Raw genomic sequence first — 21,225 nt, 5'->3', positions numbered from 1 at the left:
TTGATGAGTTTCTTACTTTGTACTCTTCTCTCTTTCTTACTGCCAGTCATTGTTCGTGAGCGTGGTAAGTTTGAGTTTCTGGCCTGGATTCCTGCCATGTGTGTGAATCCTAAGAGATTTAATTTAATTGCCTCTGCACAGACACATCTTAGGTTTGGTGGTTGCATGTCGAGTTTAACTCAGCAGTTTAAGGCTTAATTAAAGAAGTGTCTTCTTTCTGTAAAGCATGGGCTATGGACTGTGAACTATTTACTGCCATTGTTCTACTTGGTCTCATTACTGACTGAGTCTCGGGGCTAAATAATTTACCTTTGTCAAGCTCTGTGCTCTGCAGCCTCAGCTTCAGATTAATTTGGTTTCTCACCATTCACCCAGCATCCCTTCTCCAAACCATTCCTACACCACCCTTTGACATTTTTTTGCAGTCATTTGCATTAAAAGGTGTTCCATGTTGAGAAGCCATACAATTGCTCACCAAGATGTTCTGTTTTCAAGGTGAAAAGGTGCTCCAGAATGATGAGTTCACCCGAGATCTCTTCAGATTCCTGCAGTTACTGTGTGAAGGACATAACAGTGGTAAGTGGAGCACAAGATTTGTCAAGAGAAAACATTCAGGGGCACAGTTATAATTCAGTTTGGTGTGTGCTGTTTGAATCAACCAGTCACTAGCCCAAGGACATCCGTCAATCCATTCTTTCATAAGAAGGTCTACCTGAGACCACTTCGACTTCATGGCCGATGTTATGAAGCACTACCAACGCTAAACTTCTAGAATCTCCAGCCCTTTTCATCTATCCCCTTAGGCCTTCTTAAGTCTCATTTCAGGGTCACCAGGTTGGGAGGACTCAAAGTAGAGTCCTGACCTGCAGACTTTCCCCATGGTGTGCCTCTTCTAAGCTCAGCCAAGGGGCATGCCTGGTTCCCTCCACATGATGAGGCCAGGCTCTGACCCAGCACTGGTACTCTCAGACTTTCAGAACTTCCTGAGGACTCAGATGGGCAACACCACCACTGTGAACATCATTATCAGCACTGTGGACTACCTTCTCCGCCTGCAGGTGAGTGGGAGGGCCTTGGACAATGGCACCTCTCACCTATACTTCCAAAGGTAAAGACAGCTACACAGGATTCAGATGGCCCAGGATACAAATAATTCTCTTCAACTTACAAAGGGGTTATGACCTGATAAACCCATCATATGCTGAAAATGCATTTAATGCACTGAGCCTACTGAGCATCTTAGTTTAGCAACCTGGTACAACCTTAAAGTATCTGCTGTTTGCCTTCATGATTGTGTGGCTGGCTGAGAGCTGAAGTTCACTGTACCACAAGAGAATATAATACCATATATTGCTAGCCCAAGGAAAAGAACAAAATTCAAAATTCAAAGTATAGTTTCTACTGAACTCATATTGCTTTCATGCCCTTGTAAAGTTGAAAAATTATAAGTCAGACCTCATAAGTTGGAGACCTTCTGTACAGTCAAGCCCCAGTAAGGATGGCATTTTTTATCTGTGTCCTTATGCTTATGGGAAGTCAGATGCTTAAAAAGTATGTTTAACAACAGAAGCAAAGGGGAGAGATCAAATATCAAATTATCTATTATAAAATGCTGGTATACTTTAGTTTTGCCAGTGAAAATATAGGCACAATGCCCAAGAGCTATAAAGCAACCTGTGAATGAGAAGAACAGATTATACCAGGAAGAAAAATTAAACAAGGTGATGGGAATGATTTGCCAAGTTGTTAGTGTTGAAAAGTCACTTGGTTTAATTGTTTTGAATGAAAATCCAAATTGTTTTGAGAAAATCTGCACAAATATGAAAAAAGATCCTCTTTGTTGATTCCTTATTCTGGTTTTGCCTCTTTTGGGTGACCTGTAACAATCAATTTAATTTCTCTGTGTTCCAGTTTTCTCATCTATAAAATGAAGGACGTGCCTCATAGAATGATAGTAGATTGAGAACTTTACTAAATGGAAAGTGCTGAGAACCATATCTTGCATTTGAAATGTTAGCTATTGTTGCTGTTACTTTATTTGAATTATAGTCAATATTCTCTTTGGTGTACATTTCTCACTTTGATTAGATGTCCCATATCATGGTCTCCCAGGTGCTAAAGGCTAACCTGTCTCTTAGCTTTTCTTCCCTGGAGGGAAATATTTATGCTTAAAAGACTCTAGGGACCAGGTGACTGTCCTTCACAGAATCCCTGGCTCCTGTCATAGGAAAGAGGTCACAGAGTTGTAGGATTCTCTCATACTCCCACACATTGAGTTCAGCTTTACCGACTGAAGTCTGAGAAATACTAAACTCTATTTGTTTGTTTTTAGGAATCAATCAGTGATTTCTACTGGTACTATTCAGGGAAGGATATCATTGATGAATCTGGACAGCACAATTTTTCTAAAGCTCTGGCAGTCACCAAGCAAATTTTCAATTCTCTTACTGAGTATATTCAGGTATGCACTAATGAGTACAGACTCGAAGACAAAAAGAACATTTTTCACATTCCCATTTTCTACAGAATATTTGGATATAGACAGTGCACTGTGCCCCCAGCCCTAACACTGACACTATTTCTTATCTAGAATTAGGAACCCAAAGGACCTGTACTCTATGGCAGCTTAGACTTTGTGCCCCCCCAACACACACACCAAAAACACACACAGTGGGACCTATTGGTGGTATTGTCATCATATTTCTTGCAGAAAGAGAAAAGCAAGGAAAGAAAAGGAAATATTCCATCCCCTTTCTTGCACCTTCATTTCTGATTTCATGTTCCACAGAATGTGAAATACTGAAGGAGATCATTGAGCATATTTGACGAGGATTTGATTTGATCTGGGCAGAATCTATCCTAATCTTTAGAATTTCCCCTGGAGCATTTAACTGAAACAAAGCAGCTCATTTTTGTGAATGTGAATTTCCTTCAACAACCAGTTTTGTTCCAAAAGGAATATAGTGGCTTCTAAAGAAGCCACTGGTTATACACAAACCTGGTTATACACAAACTTATTTTTAAGCAAACATGTGATTTGGGAATGCAGACAATAGTTCTCCTGCTCATCTCTTTGGGAATTCTGACAAGATTTTTCCAGAACTTGAGATAGTACCTATGTCCTTTTAAGAATTTCTTATTGAAGAATGATTTGGCAATTGGTTAAAACGTAGAAAAAATACACTATCAGGAAGAGTTAAGAAGAAGCAGTGTTGGTTTAATAATGATCTTCGAAAATAGGAAGGTTATTAACACACAAAGTACATACTAGTAATTAGGTCATCTGTGTACATTTGTCTTTCAGAAAAGAAATTTAAAGGATGGTATTATAACCTGAAGTTTAATAAAATCCTAGAGGTGATTTTATCATTATTACAGAATTTTTAAACTTATCAGAGAGTCCTGTTGTCAGCATTTATGTGTAGCTTTGCTGATAACCAATTACTTGCCCACCTTTTGTTTTCAAACTGTACTCCACAGAATCCTTGAGTTCCTCAGAAGGCCTCTTAGGAGAAGGGGTGGGTGAGGGCAGGCAGGAGAGCCCTTCAGCTCTGCTTCAACCAAAGCATTTAATTATTTTAAATATTGTTCTTCAGTGTAAGATTTTATTTGAAGAATGCATTTCTATGCCCCTGTCCCCTCCAAAAAAAGTCTCTGAAAAATCAGTGCACTGTGAAATTCTTCATGTTTTTTCCTAAACATAATACCCTACAACTGGGATGAGAAAAATAAAAAAAGTAACATCTTGTGGGAAAAACTGAGCTATAAAATATGAGACTTTGGGAAAGTGCTATCTGCTCATAAAAGTAGGTGTCGAATGCCCTACTAGGGCAAGTGTCAGAGCAACTTGTGATGCTGAAGTGAAATAAGGGTGTCCTGCTCTCCACAGGGCCCCTGCATCGGGAACCAGCAGAGCCTGGCTCACAGCCGGCTGTGGGACGCGGTGGTTGGCTTCCTCCATGTGTTTGCTAACATGCAGATGAAACTCTCTCAGGTACTGTGGCCTGTTCCCCGCACATTTCATTGGTGTGAAATGCTAAACAAATTCTCACCCCTTGGTTTTTTCATTATGGATGTAGCTGCTTGATCAAAGGCTAGAAAAGCCATGCAGAGTAGGTCTGATTTTTTAAACTAAGGACCAAAATGGGAGACAGGAATAAATGCCTCCAATGGGGATCCTGTATGGGCTTTTGCATGAATGCAGCTTCCTTCTTTGTGTCCCACCAACCTGATCTTTTCGTCATTGCCTCAAAACTTGCTTTCTGTGGTGCTAATCTGTTTTTGCTTCCTTGTCACTGTTTTGTCAGTTTATAAACACTACTCGCCTCGTCTGATCTGTCCAATGTTGCATGTCTCTGTAATCCACATAGCCCTTCTCTCTCACCTTTGCTTCCCCCCTCCCATCTCTGCCTCTCCTTCTCACTCCCCATCTCTCTGGCAAGACGAAGCAGAATCACTCAGAGCATTTATTATGGCCAAATAAATGTAGCATATGTAGAGTTGATCACCTCTCTCCATGGCAACACATGAGGGAGAACCTCGGGATGTGTGTTTCAAGCTGATTAGAGTAACATTTGCAGCATTAATTTAAATAACATGGATCTAAAATTCTCCAGGCTGTCACATCTGCCTCCTCTCTTCTGGAATGTGCTATTTAACCCTTTCATTTTTCCCCTTTTGACTCTGGCCTTATGGGAGGAGAGAGTTCTTGGGAGGGCTACAAATTTGGCAGTACTCCATCCACTTCTTTTCAACTGGGGCAGTTTGGTGTAGAGACTCTAGAGATAGGAGTCCTGGCCCAATCACCTCCTCACCAGTGATTTTTAGAAAGTCACTTCCTTTTTTTAAATTTCATAATCTATAAAATATTCTGACTTAGAATGGATGATCTCTGAGGTCTCTTCTCAGATCTAACATATCTCTATGGTGTTTTTCTATGTAGCTGTGACACCATAGATAAGGGAAATTTCCTCAGAAATTTGAAGGGCTAGGCAAATCACTGTGTCTTTCAGAGATAGGCTATTAAATAAATGTGACCCAGAAAACATATTTTAATTTCACCCTCAGATCACTCTTCCAAGGATCGTTTCTTAATTTTAAATTCATTCTCAGATTAGATCCAAGGATCATTTTTCTTATATCTAAAATACAGAGCTAACTTAATTTCTACATTGCTGAAATTAAGACCAAACAGGCTGGTATCAAAACCATCTGGAGGAATAGCCTCAATCATACCCTATTTTAAGGAACCAATGGCACCCAGATCACCACCAACCAGCATCAGGATTATCTAAATCAAATCAGAAGGAAAGGAAAACCCACTGGTTGACTATAACCTTGACACCATAATTTGATTGCAATAGTATTTCCATAAAGCTGATAGTAATTTTCCAGCATAGAAAATGACAATGTGAACTACTAGAGAAACCTAAAGGCTCTCTGGTGGATTGGGTTGTTCAGTAGTGTTGGACAACGATGTATGTCTCTCTGCCACATTGTACTAATAAAAGGAGAAATGCAAAGGACACTGATGGACGAGTCCTGCTATGAGTCTCCTGATGCCTCAAACAGTGGAGGATAAGACATCCTCGTTCGCAGTGAGAAGGGAACTCATTCCTGACCTTGATGCTGCCTTCACCGACCTTTCCAGAGCAGGCTCTTCTTGCTCACTGCCTGGTACTTTGCTGAGGGATCAGATAGCTCAGGGGTATCTCCTGTTTCTGTTCTAGGATTCCAGTCAGATCGAGCTGCTGAAGGAACTCTTGGATCTCCTTCAGGACATGGTGGTGATGCTTCTGTCCCTCCTGGAAGGTTGGGCTGTTTGGTATAACTAGGCATTCACACGACTGTAATTGCCTGAGCACTAACCTGACTAATCACTCAGATGATCCTTCTGGCAGGTCACTGATGCTATATGAGATTGATTAGAATGCTAAATTTTCAGAGAGAAAAAAATGAGTGAGGGGCATATGGTCTGATGGACAAAGCCTGAAGCCAACTCATTTTATATCAATAGGAAAGCCAGAATGAACTGGGGAAAACCTCCAAGCTTTGCTCTTCCCTATCCTCTCCCTTTCCCCATTGCTTTTCAATACATCTGGCTGCCAGTGTGTATGCCAGCAATCTGGGGGGCACCCTCAAAGGCCTAAGGGGATAGGAGGAACCCCAGTATTCTGATAATGAAACCACTTTCTGGGCCCCAGGTCAAAAAAAAAAAAAAAGGCCATGGTGTGGCCATCTTCTTCCCTTTGTTTCTTCTCCCTTGTCTCCTAGTGGTGTAGTCTTTATGGCTTGCTGCTCCCTCCTACCCATTTTCCAAATCATCATGGTCAGAAAAGAGCTGACTGATTTGGCACATAAGTCCTCTAAAAGTAGCTACCTGACCAGTTGTATGATGGCTCAGGTTTATTTATATATTTGTATGTCTTTCTGAACCTGCCTCACAGGGAATGTGGTAAATGGAACTATTGGCAAGCAGATGGTTGACACACTGGTAGAATCATCTACTAATGTAGAAATGATCTTGAAATTCTTTGACATGTTCTTGAAACTTAAAGACTTAACCAGCTCAGACACCTTCAAAGAATATGACCCAGATGGTAAAGGGATTATCTCCAAAAAAGAATTCCAGAAGGCCATGGAAGGGCAAAAGCAATATACACAGTCAGAGATTGACTTTCTCCTTTCATGTGCAGAAGCTGACGAGAATGACATGTTTAACTACATTGATTTTGTAGACCGGTTCCATGAGCCAGCCAAAGACATAGGGTTTAATGTGGCTGTGTTATTGACAAATCTTTCTGAGCACATGCCAAATGATTCTCGCCTGAAGTGTCTGTTGGACCCGGCAGAAAGTGTGCTAAATTACTTTGAGCCATACCTAGGACGAATTGAGATCATGGGTGGGGCCAAGAAAATTGAGCGTGTTTACTTTGAAATCAGCGAATCCAGTCGAACTCAGTGGGAGAAGCCTCAGGTGAAGGAATCTAAGCGACAGTTCATTTTTGATGTTGTGAATGAAGGTGGGGAGCAAGAAAAGATGGAGTTGTTTGTGAACTTCTGTGAGGATACCATCTTTGAAATGCAGTTAGCATCTCAGATCTCTGAATCCGATTCAGCTGACAGGCCAGAAGAGGAGGAGGAAGAAGATGAAGATTCTCCTTATATGTTAGAAATTGAGGGTGAGGAGGAGGAGGACAGGTCTTTTGAGTCTTCCTCTGCGTTTGCCATGGCCTGTGCCGCAGCAAAGAGAAATATTGCCAACTTCCTGAAGAAGGCAACCGTGAAGAACCTCAAGAAGCAGTACAGAAATGTGAAAAAGATGACTGCCAAGGAACTGGTGAAGGTGTTCTTCTCTTTTTTCTGGATGTTGTTCGTGGGATTGTTCCAACTGTTCTTCACCGTATTGGGAGGAATCTTCCAGATCCTCTGGAACACAGTATTTGGAGGGGGCCTAGTAGAAGGGGCAAAGAACATCAGAGTGACCAAGATCTTGGGTGACATGCCAGACCCAACTCAGTTTGGTATCCATGATGATGCTGTGGAGGCTGAGAAGGTGGAAGTAACTGAGCCTGGTATCCCAACCGAACTAGTACACTTTGTCAAGGGCGAGAAGGGAGATGCAGACATCATGTCAGACCTCTTTGGATTGCACCCAAAGAAAGAAGGTGGCTTAAAGCATGGGCCTGAAGTAGGTTTGGGGGACCTGTCCGAAATTATTGGCAAAGATGAACCCCCAACGTTAGAGAGTACTGTACAGAAGAAAAAGAAAGCACAGGTGAGCATAATCTGTTTTTATCATCTTTATCCCCTCAAAAAGACTCATCTTGCAGTCAGTACTGACACTAACTGCCCAGGAGCTAACAGTGCATTAGACACTGGCTCTGCTAGTTACCCTGATCTTATAATTCCAATTCTGCAGCATCTGGGGATATCTAGACTTCGATATTGTTTCAGTGTTTAGTGGCTGGGCAGATTGTGGTTTATATTGTCGAGTTCTGACATGATGGCCTGGGACTTCACCTAGCTTCAGATTTTTGTTCAAATGTGCACAGGTTCATTCAGTGAACTGAAAGAATAGAAAACCAACTACAATGTAGGAGGAGACTTTTCTTCTGTGACAATACTTCTGCAGTGTCTTCAAAAGCATAGATGATATCATATGACTTAGCATAACCTCCCAATGAAGCTGACCACATTTAGGACCCATTTATCCTTGTAATGCACCCACTATCCAGGTAGCACCTGAGCTATTCAAGCAGATGAAGCAAACAAGATGGCAGAGACCATTGGCCATGGGAGATTCTGGTTGTCTCTCTCTTTTGTAGCATCCAATGCACAGTGTTATTCTAACATCAAAGACAGTAGAAAGTGTGAAGAAATCAGAGCCCAAAGACTACTTTTATTCATCATTCCATTCTTATTTATTAAAAATATAATATGTACTTATCACTCTTTTAGGTTCTAAGAACGTAGTGGTAAATGAAAAGTGCATTGTCCCTGAGGTTTAGTGAAGAAGACAGACATTGGATAAGTCATTGCAAACATGAAGTATGCTAGGAAGGAGAAATATCAGGGACTGGAAATGTGTAGGAGAAAACACCTGGGGCAGACAGTCAGGGATGAAGTCAGCAGAATTGTAGGAATTCATTCATTCTGCTTTGCTCCCTTATGAAGCTCATAACATAAAATGGTTTGAAACATAATAGAAACTCATTCAGCGACTATATGTGCCAGGTTGTGTTCTAGGATATGGGGATACTTTGGTTAACAACAGAGAAACATTTTTGCTTTCATGGAGCTTAAGCTTCTTCTAGTAGGAGAAAACAGATAAATAAGATAATTACCATTTGTAATGCATGTTCAGAAAAAACAAGCTAATGTGTTATAGAGTGGACTTGGGCCCACTCTAAAAGGGGTAGCCAAGGAGGTTTCTGAAAAGGGGTTGTATAAGCAAAGTCCTGAAAGATAACAGGCATATGGGAAGCCAAGTCAGCCATACTCCAGGCAGAGGATATGACTGGTGCCAAGGCTCAAGTGCAAAGAAGGATCTGGAATGTTCCAGGAAAGGAAGAAGGTCTAATATTTGGATTGGGGAGTCGGGTCAAGCGGTACAAGATGAGGATGGAGAGAAAGGCCAGGTCTGCTTGACTGTATTCTAAGTGCAGTGGTCATCAGTCAGAGGGACTGGGGTAGTGATGAGAGGACTGAAGACAAGGCAGGAAGCCTGTCAGATGGAAGCCGGCTCTGAATTTGACTTGGCTCCACTGTTTCCCGTGTCTTACCCCATGGGGCAGTAGGACTGCTGCCGTGGGGGCCCTCACAAGGTCTGAGCACAAATTTTCTGCTTGAGTCTAAGGAATAATAATACAAGGACAATTGAGTTTAAAAGTTTGATATCTTTTTTTTTGGCATCTCTCCAGAGTAGCTTGATATATAACTTGATATATATTATATTCTGTGATCCTGAGAGAAGCTGAAACAGGAAGGGAAAAAGACTCTGGGACTTGTAACCAAGAAGAAAATGGCCAATGACATGGATCATCATGAACTCACTTCTTAAGGAACCCTTGATTGATTGTTATTTTTATCTAGGCAGCAGAGATGAAGGCAGCATGTGACGCAGAAGGAAAAGTAGAATCAGAGAAGGCAGAGTAAGTTCTCAGTAGCATGGACTGCTCTTATTGCTGTGGCAGATAGTTCCTTTGTTTCTGATTTTTTTTCCTCCACATATTTTTGTTGGTGCATTATAGTTATACTTAATGGTGGGATTTGTTGTTATGTATTAGTACATGCACACAATATAACAATATAATTTGGCCAGTATCACTCCCAGCACTTCCCCCCTCCCTCGCCTTTCCCACCTCTGTTCCCTTTCCTCTGTTTTACTGATCTCCCTTTGCTTTTCATGCGATCACCTCCCACCTTTCTCCACCTTTTTTTTTTTTTTTTTCCTTTTGGCAGATACTTCTTGATAGCATCTACTACTCTATTGCTATGGTAAATAGAAAACCTGATTTCTATTAATACAAGCAATAGATATTCTGCAAGCTCTGGCTTATTTCTTTTCACCTCAGCTCTATAATGCATATATACATTCTATTTATCTTATTAACTTTATAGTTCCAATAGGTTGCTGGATTTTCACTGTTTCACCGAACACATTATCAAACCCCTACACTTAGTAACTTCATATACTATGGATAATATTTAACATTTATTGAATACCTATATGTCAGGCCTGTGCTAGGCCCTTTTATGCAATATTTTATTTAATTCCTGCCACAATCTTAGAATAATAGGCACTGTTGCTAACTCCCAAGATGGATTTCAAAAGAAAGGGCAAATTTTCTGAAGGAGGAATAAAATTGTTAAGCCTACCTTTAGAAGAAGAGTATATCACTGATGTGACAGGGATCATCAGAATGGCCACACTCATTAAATAGAGATTCAGTGTCAGCCATGGTGGGTTGTTAAAGATCTGAGGTCTCCACCCTCTAGGAGCAATCCCATCTCCCACTTATCAACCCCAATTTCTCTCTAGTCTCTTTCTGGGCTAGATCTGCTTCCCTGCTCTCCAACTGAGTGGGTTTCTCATCCCTGCAGTATGGAAGACGGAGAAAAGGAGGACAAAGCCAAAGAGGAGATGCAAGCCGAGGACCTGTGGGCTGAAGTGACAAAGAAGAAGAAGCGACGACGTGGTCAGAAGGTTGAGAAGCCCGAAGCCCTAATGGCCAACTTCTTTAAAGGGCTAGAAATCTACCAGACCAAGTTATTGGTAAGCTCTAGCCCCCCCCCCCCGTTCTCTTCCTGGTGTGGGGGGGTCATCCCCAGGCAGACCTGAGAGCTACCGCTGATTCATTCCACCATTTGGATGATTACACCTTCTCTCCTTCCTCATTCCTGTTCTTTTCCTCTTCTCACTTATCTACCTGTTCCTTTTGAGTTGCAGGAAAAGAAAAATGGGAAAAGCCACAGCCTTCTACACCTCTACCCAATCACAGAATATCCCCTGCCCTGTTTTTCCCCCAGGAGAGTGGGAACACTTCTTTCTAGCTGGTCCTTTATGTCTATTAGGTGGGGACTTAGCTCATCCTGGTCTAAAAGTTCAGAAGTAGTTTGATCATTAGGAATTCAGAACGACGTTGCCCCTGTTGGATGAAGTTCCCACATTGGTCCCTGAATCTTTACTCTTCTAGCAGGCAATCAAACCTCAATATGGCTTGTAATGTTCTTTCTGTGATAAGTTGCCCTCTGAGGTGCAGTTGCTGGTGGCCAGGATTACATCTTCCTTGGAATTATTAGCAGGGTTCCCTTAAAGAGAGACTAGAACCTTACTTTCCCCAACAGCTGCCACTCCAGGCCTCATTTTCTGGGGAAGATGGTGGTGAGATTGGAATAATGCCCGTGAAGGAGGTTCCTGGAGCTATCACTTACAAAGGCACAAGTACTCTGGACCACAGTCTGACTGCACTAAGGGGGTGGAGGGAGCATCAGGGGTCTTCTGTGGGCAAAGATCACTCATAATTTCCAAATCAACTACTTCCTATATGGAGTGATCATGAAAACACATACAGTACTTGCATAGCAGGTGATCCTCTGTTGTGGCATGTTAGGCATTTGGTCCTCTGAGGGATGAGCCAGGACAGGAGGGTTCTTTTGAACATTATTCTAAGCAATTTTTTTAAACCAACATTTCTGGTTCCTCAAATAATTCATGCCACTGTTAAGAAGTGCAGGATTGACCTAAAAGAGTAGTAACCAAAGATTATCCTAAAAGAATGGTAACCACAGAGTAGTTACCCACATAAATTAGCCAGAGCAGATCTCTTGTGTGAGGCAGGAAAGTTCTCTTTCCCTCCCAGAGCTCTTCGATTTCTGCCTGTTCTTCTCTTTGCAGCACTACCTGGCCAGGAATTTCTACAACCTGAGGTTCCTTGCTCTGTTTGTAGCCTTCGCTATCAACTTCATCCTGCTTTTTTATAAGGTGACACTTCATTCAGGGATTACTTGCTAAATATGTTATAAACTAAATGTACTATGTATTTTGGGGGAACTATAACAGAACTCATGCTCTTGATGACAGCAAAAATTCTAATATCTAAGGAAGTTTCTAAGATTTTGAATTCTAAAAAGCATAGAATAGAGACTGCTGGCAAGGAGAGCAAGTTAGGGCACTATTTCAATAGTTCAGGCTTGTTGTAGTCATTATTTAACTCAATCTTCAAATATTTATTGAGCTAGACCCTATATTAGGAACTGTGGTGTATATAAAAATTTAATAACAAATATAGTTCTTTCCTTGATAAATAATAGAGCCATTAGAGTTGGCCCATATCTTAAAACTATTATGAAAGAAGAATTAGCAGGAGTTGAAAAGAAAGGTACCAGTCAGGATAAATGAAGATTTTGAACAATTGGTGAATAGGTCTTGCATATTGTAGGCATGTGATAATTGTTAAGGGAATGAATTACTGATCCTAGATTCTTGGTATAGTCTATAACTGGCTTTTCTATCTCTTGCCTATCTCCTTTCCTATTTAAAATCACCAGTGTAATTTTCATGAAACACTGTTTTATCCACATCAACCTTCTACTTGACAAATTCATGGCTCCCTGTTGCCCACAGAAGGAGAACAGAATTCTATCTTAGGATACGTAGCTTGGTTTTAACATACTGAGGTTGAGGTGACTCCTGGTGGCCATGCAGGTAGAAATAGCCATCAGGCAGTCAGAGTCACAGGACAGAAACCTCAAAGGTGTAGATCTGAGTGTCATTTCTGTTAAGAGTGGCATCTGAAGCCATGATGTAAATGGAATTGCAGGAAACGTATACATGTGCATGAGCAAGTGTGCATGCCTGTTTGTGCTTACATGCATTGATGTCTCAGCCTCCTCTCAGGCCACCTGATAACCTCTTATGGCCCAGAGGTATAGTATATATAGTAAAAGGCCCCTACATTTATTTATTTATTTAGCTTTCTTTTAAAAAGATAGGTTTTATCTCCTTAATTTTTATTCGCAATTATTCAAGATACTGGGAGATTCCTAGTAATGAGTTATCTAAAAGCTTCATTTATTCAGCAAGTAATGTTGAGTCAGCACTATTTGTACAAGTTATACTAATGACATATTGTAGGGAGAGCCCAGTGGCTGAGGCTTCTTCTGATGTTTATAAGTGAGCATGTGTCTTGGGTCAGGTCACTGAAGAACCATTAGAGGAAGAAACCGAGGATGTGGCAAACCTGTGGAATTCCTTTAATGATGAGGAAGAGGAAGAAGCGATGGTGTTCTTTGTCCTGCAGGAAAGCACTGGGTATATGGCACCAACACTGCGGGCCCTTGCTGTTGTCCACACCATCATCTCTCTAGTCTGTGTGGTGGGCTATTACTGCCTGAAGGTGAGCTGCCTGTCACTCTTGAGTCTAATCTGACTCCTTGAGGAAGAAGTGTCATTTCTGAGCCCAGCTGGCCCTTTGTCCTCTAAGACTTTGCTAATAGAGTAAGGCTCATGCAGCATCAGCACTGACCTCACTGGGTAGCTACAATGAACCACAGAATCACAGGCTCCACCCTAGGCCTTTTAAATCAGAATCTACCAGGTGATTTGTATGCACACCCAAGTTTGAAAAGTCTTGTGCTGGGAGTCCCATTTCAGACACTTCTTGTTGGATCCATAGCTTTAGAGTCATCAAGGTAAGTCACAGATGAAACTAGTCATGAGAGATTCTTCTGATCTTTGAATTAATGTTTGAATTTTTATAAAGTTAACTTTTTAGGGCTGGGGTAAACTATTTGCCTACCTTGCATGAGATCTTGGGTTCCATCCCTAGTACTGAAATATGTTAATTAACTAAAAATATCTTGAATGGCTCTATCCTAATGAGAAGATATGAGAATAAACATCAATGATGTGTTACTGTTTTAGTTATGATCTATTGCTACATAACAAATGACCCCAAAACTTAGTGGTTTAAAGAACAACTATTTTCTCTCTCCTGACTTGTGGGCTGACTGGGCACATTTAGCCACTCCTCTGCTCCAATGAAGGGGCTGAATCTGCAGCCATCTGGGAGCTCATTTGCATGAGAAAGGCCAAGATGGCACATTGCCCTGCTGGGGAACAGCTAGAAGGCTGGGCTCTGATAATGTAGCTAGAGCCTCTCCCACTCTGTGTAGACTCCCTCCATGTGGTTTCTTCTCTAGCAGGGTAGCCGGACTTCTTACATGCATAACTTAGGGTTTCCAAACAGAGCACAAAAGTGGAAGTGTTAGCCATTAAGATTTAGGCCCAGAGCTATGGCTCAGAGCTAGTTTTGTTTCCATCATATTCTCTTGGTTAAAGCAACTCACATGGCCAGCCCAGATTCGTTGTTGCATGGAGTGGCTACACTGGGGCATGCACACCAGGAACCATAGTTCTGGGGCTGTCCTTAGATACTACTACAATTACACCAATCATTCAATTTTTGCTATTCTAAGTTCATTGCTATTTCTATCACAGCATTTTTTTTTCCTCATTACATTTCTCATGACTTGATTCTCATTACATTTTTCTTAAGTCTCCTTGGCTATACACCAAGCCATCTTGGAGTCCAGGAAATTTATTCCTATCAAGGCCCTTTCTCCCCCTGGTAAACTATAGTATCATGTTGGAAGTCCAGCTACCCTGCTGCAAAGACCGTACCCTGGGCCACTAAGGATGCCACATTGTCTATGAAAGCAAGGGCTCTAAAGTCAGGCTGCCTGACTGGGACTCACAGTCTGCCAGCTAACTTCCCTAGTCCTCTGTTTACTTCTCTGTGACAATGAGTATCATTATAACATCTAAAGGTCTGAGGAATTTAGTGAATTAATACGTGAAAGAGTAATCACAATGCTAGATGTGTTAGCTACTGTTTGGTGGTTAGAAACCTAGAGCTAGAGAAATCAAGAAGAAACACTATATAGTGACTAACAGAAGGACTACTTACAAGGGCATACACACTCCTAGAAGACTAGAGGGGAATATGTGGAGTCATTTCAAAGCAGAAATTAGAATGCTCCTATCTAGATCTAGATTGCTTAGATCTAGAGTAAGAATAAATTTCTCTTATCCCACACCAACCATTCATTAACTAACAGCCCTCATTGGCTCCTCACCCCAGTAACCCTATCTTTAGGCTTTGCCACCTCCCTAACATTAGTCTTCCTCAGTGCCCTTTGTTGCTTCCAAAAGGAAGGAAGCAAGAGTTCACTCTCTATAAATTGTTATGTAAATTTTGTCCTTTTGTGTTGGAAATAAAGGAGCAGTGGAGGGGGGGCACCTGCAGAAGTTTAGAGAATTTTGGAAGAAAGTTCTGAATTTAAGATCTCAGGGTTGTCCCAAATGCTTGAGAAGCCCAGGATCAAATGTTTTTTCCCACTAGAGCAGCTCTGGCTATTTTGACTTCTCATTTCTTGGTATTTCAGCAGTATTCTCTGACCTCACTAACTCTGTCCCTTATTTGAAGTACGTGTACTTAGTTAAGGCCAGTGAATTACTCTCCTATCCCTTTTTGAGTTTCCCCTTGGTGGTAGGACTTTATAGCCATGCTACACTATCTAGTCTAAAATTGAAGTTATAAATATGGTATTCCTCCTCATCCATAGTTTCAGTTACCCTCAGTCAAGTGTGGTCCAAAAATATTAAATGGAAAATTCCAGAAATAACCAATTCGTAAGTTTCAAACAGTTGCCATTCTGAGTAGTATGATGAAATCTCACATAATCCCATTGTGTCCCATGAAATATGAATCTTCCCTTTGTCCAGTGAATCCACACTGTATATACTACCTGTTAGTCACCAGTAGCCCTTTCAATGATCAGATTGACTCTCAAGACATCACATTGCTTATGTTCAAATAACCCTTATTTTACTTAATACTGGCAATTCAGCTATGCCAAAGAGAAGCCATGAAGTTTTTATTTTAAGTGAAAAGGTGACAGTTCTACACACACACACACACACACACACAAAAAAAAAAAGCCCTAAATAAATTCTGAGACTGCTTAGATCTAGAGTAAGAACAAATTTCTATTCATTAAAGTGTGAAGAAGAAAAAAGAAATGTGTTAGTTTTGCTGCTGTCATATATCAAACTGCAAAAATTATAGCCACAGTGTAATAAGTACTTCAGATTTTTTTTTAAAAAAGGTATTAAATTTGTGTTTGTACATATAGGAAAAAGGATATACAGAGTGTGATTCCAGGCTCTTCCTGGGGGTCTTAGAATGTATCCCCTGCAGATAAGGAGAACCGTGGGGAACGATAGGAAGAAACGTGTGTTCTACTACCTGGCAGGAGCTGTTTATGGGAAGAAAACTTCTATTCTAAAGGCATAAGATGAATATGACCCTAGCCTTTGAAGGGTGTTGGAACACATCAACATATTTCTGTGGCTGACCAATCTATTCTAGAATAGTTTGTTGTCCTTTCTAAGTCTTGGTTCGACACCAAGTCTAGGAGTATTATTCCTAGGTCTCATCTAAAAATTACCTTCTCACTAGGATGGGCAGAGATGCCCAGTTTGTATTATCAATTATTTAACTGAAACCTTAAAAAGTGGACCAAATTAGATTAGCTTTTGGAGGGGCAGGTAGAGTAGTGAAAGGACTGAGATTTGGCTTTTGTCAAGGTGCCCTAAGAACCCCAGCATAAATTTAGTGCCCTGAAGTTGGAAGGTTAATTTTGTGATGAATGTCTGGAAGCAGGTGCTTTTAATCATAAAACCTTCTCTAATGACTGTCCCCCCATTCCCAGGTCCCTTTGGTGGTATTCAAAAGGGAAAAAGAAATTGCCAGAAAGCTGGAGTTTGATGGTTTGTATATCACTGAACAACCATCTGAAGATGACATCAAGGGGCAGTGGGACCGCTTGGTAATCAACACACCGTAAGTGTCCTTCCACCCCCACTCCCAGAGCAATACAAATCTCTGTTGTAAATCTAATGCTTCGCCAACCTTTGAGACTGATTAACATAAGCCTGACTTTGGTTTCTGGGACTTCTTCCTTGCCTATTCAAAAAAGTAGCCTACTTCCCCTCAAACACTGGTGTATATCTGTAAATTTAATGAGAGAAGAGATTATCAGGAGGTACTGAGCTTGTTTGATTAATATTGGATTAATCTGGTATCAAACTAGGTTTCCACATTTGAGTCATATACTTCCAAGACTTAACTGGACAAGGATCTGGAGATCCAGCTGAGCTTCTCCAGAGCCCCCCAGTGACACGGCTGTCCTGTGATGTATCCTCTCTGAAATCTCTTTAAACTGACAGCTGTTTGGTAACAGACTTCCTCCCTGCATAGTATTGCGGGGCAGTTCAAACAGGCAATCTGAGGAGGTCTGCAGAGGCGAGCCTTGCTTCCTGGTGTGCACATGGTACTGTAATGGGGAGAGCACCAATTCTTGAAGCAGACATCAGCTCTACAATTTAGAGGACTATGAGCTTGGGCAAGGTAATCAACCCTTCTAAACCTCAGTTTCCTCTTCAGCAATAGAGGAATTGAGGATACCACCTCCTACAGTCTTGGGAGGATTAATGAACACATGTCAAATGCTTGGTACAGGCATCAAACTGTTTTCTACCTGTTCAAAAAAATAGCCATCACAATAGCAAATGGCATGCTCGAATGCCAGTACATTCCGTTATGAAAAGGAGAGTTGCAAGATAAATTATTGTCGTGAAACTAAACATAGGTGACTGCTGGAACTCTTAGCCCTGCCAATTAAAATATTTAAGATATGCTTAAATATTTGGAAACATAACCCTGACCCCAGGGGAAGAAAACTGCTTCTCACCTAAAGACAATCAAGCAAATTGAGAGGTGGGTGTCTAAAGGTAAAATGGTCTCTACAAAGGGAAAGCTATTTTCTTAGAAAAACTTAAAAACTGAGCAGTGCAAATCTGAAGTCTGTCCCTGCCTGCAGATCCTTGCCAGTCTCCTAAGAAAAACCACTAAGTGTTATTTCTGATCCTTTGTCATTGCATTTCAGAAGTGTTATACTATTAATTTTAAAGTAAGCTTTCTATAATTCTTAGTAATGTGTAAGTCTGTGGTACAAGGTGATATGGCTTTAATATCTCGGTAAAAGTGCAGTCCAGTTTCTAGAAATTATTTTAATGAGACAAGTATACCAAAATTTCCCAACAAGGATATTTTTCAAGTGGCTTAAGTACTCAGAATAATGCATGCTTTAAATTTTTTAGAGTGACTGTTTTTAACAAAAATGTCATAGTACATGATACTTTGTTCAATTAACTAATTTAAAAAAGGCTCTCCTTAAAATATAAACAATTTTAATTGATATTTATACTTATTTGTGGGGTATAGTGTTATAATTTGATACATGTATACAATCTATACTGATCAAATCAGTAATTAACATCCTTCAAACTTTTCCCTAGTTCTTTTGAAATGTGTAATTGACTGTGGACTAAGGTGGCCCCATTGTGCTATATAACATTAGTTCCATCGCCTCAGCACAGACACCCTGTTGCACTCTATTACACATTATCCACTCTGAGCTGGCTTGCTTTATTTTTATATTGTTAAACACATATAAAGACATGTAAATATGCATTTAAATGAGTTCCAAAGTTGAAAAAAATAGAATATTGCTGAAAGCCTGTTTTTGTCCCTGATCTTATACTCCTAACTCCCCCCTCCTTCCTGCTAACTTCTTTTCTAATATCCAGTACTAGTTAATGAAGTTGATTCTTACATTCACTCGCCTGCTTTATAGTGTTCACTTAGGTATTTGTCTTTAAATGTACTGCTTTAATTCTCTTGAACTTTATATAAATGGAATCATACTACTATAGAAATTATACTATCACTTGAATCTTCTGTTCAGCATTATGTTCGTGGAGCTCACTACATTAACGTGTATAGCTATTTATTTCCAACATGTAAGTGTATGCCTTGTGCATCTGGCAGTGCATGTTTCGATTGTTTCCAGTTTGTGGATCTTAGAAACAGTGCTACAATGACCATTCCTATATCTGAAGCACAAGTCCAAGCGTTTCCCTGTAGGATAGAACCAGTTGGGGAATTCGCTAAATACTAGGATATGTGAAATGTTTATTCTAATGTACATTCTAAATCGTACTTATCAAGAGGGTTTTGTTTTCAGCAGGGATTGAACCCAGGGTAACCACTGAGCTGTATCCCCAGCCCTTTGTATTTTCTATAATGAGGACAGGGTCTCACTAAGTGCTGAGAGCCTTGTTAAATTGCTGAGGCTGGCTTTGAACTTGAGATCCTCCTGCCTCAGCCTCCGGAGTCATTGAGATTACAGGTGTGTGCCACAGTAACTGGCTATATCAAGAGTTTCTACTTCTCTTCCTCTTTGCCAGCCCTTATTGTTGTAAGATAATTTTGCTGATCTGGTAGGTGTGTACATTTCCCTGATTACAAAAGAGGATGAACATCTTATATTTTTTTCCATTCATATGCAAATACATTATTAATGCATTTCCCTTCTGAAAGTCTATTTTTTAAGGAATGTTATAGAGTAAAAATATGTTCTACCTTCAAGGCGCTTCCTGTCCCTAGTCAAGGGATAAGAAATTCAAAATGCTCAGAATTGTATCAGTCTATTTGTATAAGGGATTTAACAGAAAGGAGGTATTGGTGTGGCTTAATTTCTACGTATTTTATTTTAGAGTTTAAGTACAATGCATGGGGGGAAATCGAATAGTTTTGGTCAACATACCTGAAGGTGGCAGTTCTTTCTTGACTCTAATAAGAAACTATTTACAGCAGAGCTGGTACAAACTACACGCAGAAGGAAGATCTCTCTGGGGAGGCTGGGGCTGGTACAAAACAAGGAACCACTTCTATAGGAGACAGGGACCTATGAAAGTAGGGGCTACCAGACTTGTGTGGGAATGGAAAATAGAGTAGAAGTGCACACTTGTTAAGAAAAACTGTATATAAATTAACCAAAGGCAAGTCCCAGTCTGGAAACCACAAAACTAGGAACCTTGTCTATATATTCCATCACATCCTGCATCCCTACTACCTACCCTTTTCTGACACAGCAACTCATTGAATGGAACACATGTTTCCTACTAGGTTTTAGTTCTGGTTTATACTGGGATCAAGGAGACAAGATCAAGAAATATATCTGGCCAGGCCCAATGGTGCATGCCTGTAATTCCAGTGACTCAGGAGGCGGGGAAGGAGGATCACAAGTTAGGGCCTCAATCAGTTTCTGAGGCTGGCCATGGTCTCAAAATCAGAAATACACAGGGCTGGGAATGGAGCTCATGGTTTAAATTCCCCCAGTACACAGAGGAGAAAAATAGGTATGTAGACTTCTGCCTGCAGGGAACAGTAGTGGTGGTGGTACAGGAGACATTCTGGGGCTCAGAGGGAACCAGGGATGCATGGGTGGGCAGCCAGGAACCTGGGAGCAACAGGGCCAGGTGTGCATGCTGGGAAAGTTTTTAAAAAATTCCTTCTGGCTAGTCATCAAGATGCCTGGTTCTTAATCACAATTGTGAGATAGAAAATGGAGAGCAGCTTTCCAAGCGCTTCAGTAGTCAATATAAAGTAGTGGAATCATAAATCAGGAGATCTATGATGACTCTAACTTCAATCACCTTGGATTCTTCAGTGAGCAGGACGGAAATAAAAAGATCACAGGCCCAGACACTCAGACTGGTGAGTTTCTTGATGTACCTGCCTTGATGTTAAGAATCTGCCTTTTTCATTTTATTTTTCAGATCTTTTCCTAATAACTACTGGGACAAGTTTGTGAAGAGAAAGGTATGCCTTTTCAATGGGGACAAAGTCCATGATGATTATAAAGAAATGTAGTATGTTAAGTTCTCCATATATACAGACATGAATAAACGTAGTGTTAGTTTTAAGATGGCATCTCAAGAATAAGTCACAGGACGGATTGTATATGCACGTCTGTAGGTGTTTAGCTTCTCATACTTATCTGCTTTAAATAGTTCCCTTCCCCCCTCCAAATTAAGACTTTTCTCTCCCCTTTAAAAAGATGCCAGATGCAATGGCACACATCTGTAAATCCAGTGGCTTGGGAGGCTGAAATAGGAGGATCTTAATTTGAGGTCAACCTCAGCAATTTAGCAAGTCCCCAAGCAACTTAGTGAGATCCTATCTCAAAATTTTAAAAGTAATTCAAAGGGCTGGGACTATAACTCCATGGTAAAGTACCCCTGGGCTAAAT

At 40.7% G+C, this 21,225-nt stretch overlaps 1 protein-coding gene across 1 annotated transcript in view; it reads left to right on the top strand.

Annotated features, from left to right (window-relative positions):
* Positions 1 to 21,225, top strand: part of Ryr3 (ryanodine receptor 3) — a 517,407-nt gene that overhangs the window by 487,077 nt on the left and 9,105 nt on the right. Inside the window, exons 82-94 of the mRNA XM_058584663.1 lie at positions 47 to 64; positions 496 to 576; positions 970 to 1,058; positions 2,333 to 2,461; positions 3,890 to 3,994; positions 5,730 to 5,811; positions 6,447 to 7,777; positions 9,595 to 9,653; positions 10,606 to 10,777; positions 11,900 to 11,986; positions 13,200 to 13,400; positions 16,780 to 16,910; positions 20,753 to 20,795. Coding sequence (XP_058440646.1) covers positions 47 to 64; positions 496 to 576; positions 970 to 1,058; positions 2,333 to 2,461; positions 3,890 to 3,994; positions 5,730 to 5,811; positions 6,447 to 7,777; positions 9,595 to 9,653; positions 10,606 to 10,777; positions 11,900 to 11,986; positions 13,200 to 13,400; positions 16,780 to 16,910; positions 20,753 to 20,795 — 2,528 coding nt within the window. The remainder of the gene's footprint in view (positions 1 to 46; positions 65 to 495; positions 577 to 969; positions 1,059 to 2,332; positions 2,462 to 3,889; positions 3,995 to 5,729; positions 5,812 to 6,446; positions 7,778 to 9,594; positions 9,654 to 10,605; positions 10,778 to 11,899; positions 11,987 to 13,199; positions 13,401 to 16,779; positions 16,911 to 20,752; positions 20,796 to 21,225) is intronic.

The sequence above is a fragment of the Marmota monax genome, unplaced genomic scaffold, assembly GCF_021218885.2.
Source record: "Marmota monax isolate L192 unplaced genomic scaffold, Marmota_monax_Labrador192_F-V1.1 WCK01_AAM20220418_F8-fsc00001, whole genome shotgun sequence".
Lineage (NCBI taxonomy): Eukaryota > Metazoa > Chordata > Mammalia > Rodentia > Sciuridae > Marmota > Marmota monax.
The sequence above is the reverse complement of the archived record's forward strand: the minus strand, read 5'-3'. Positions and strand labels throughout refer to the sequence as shown.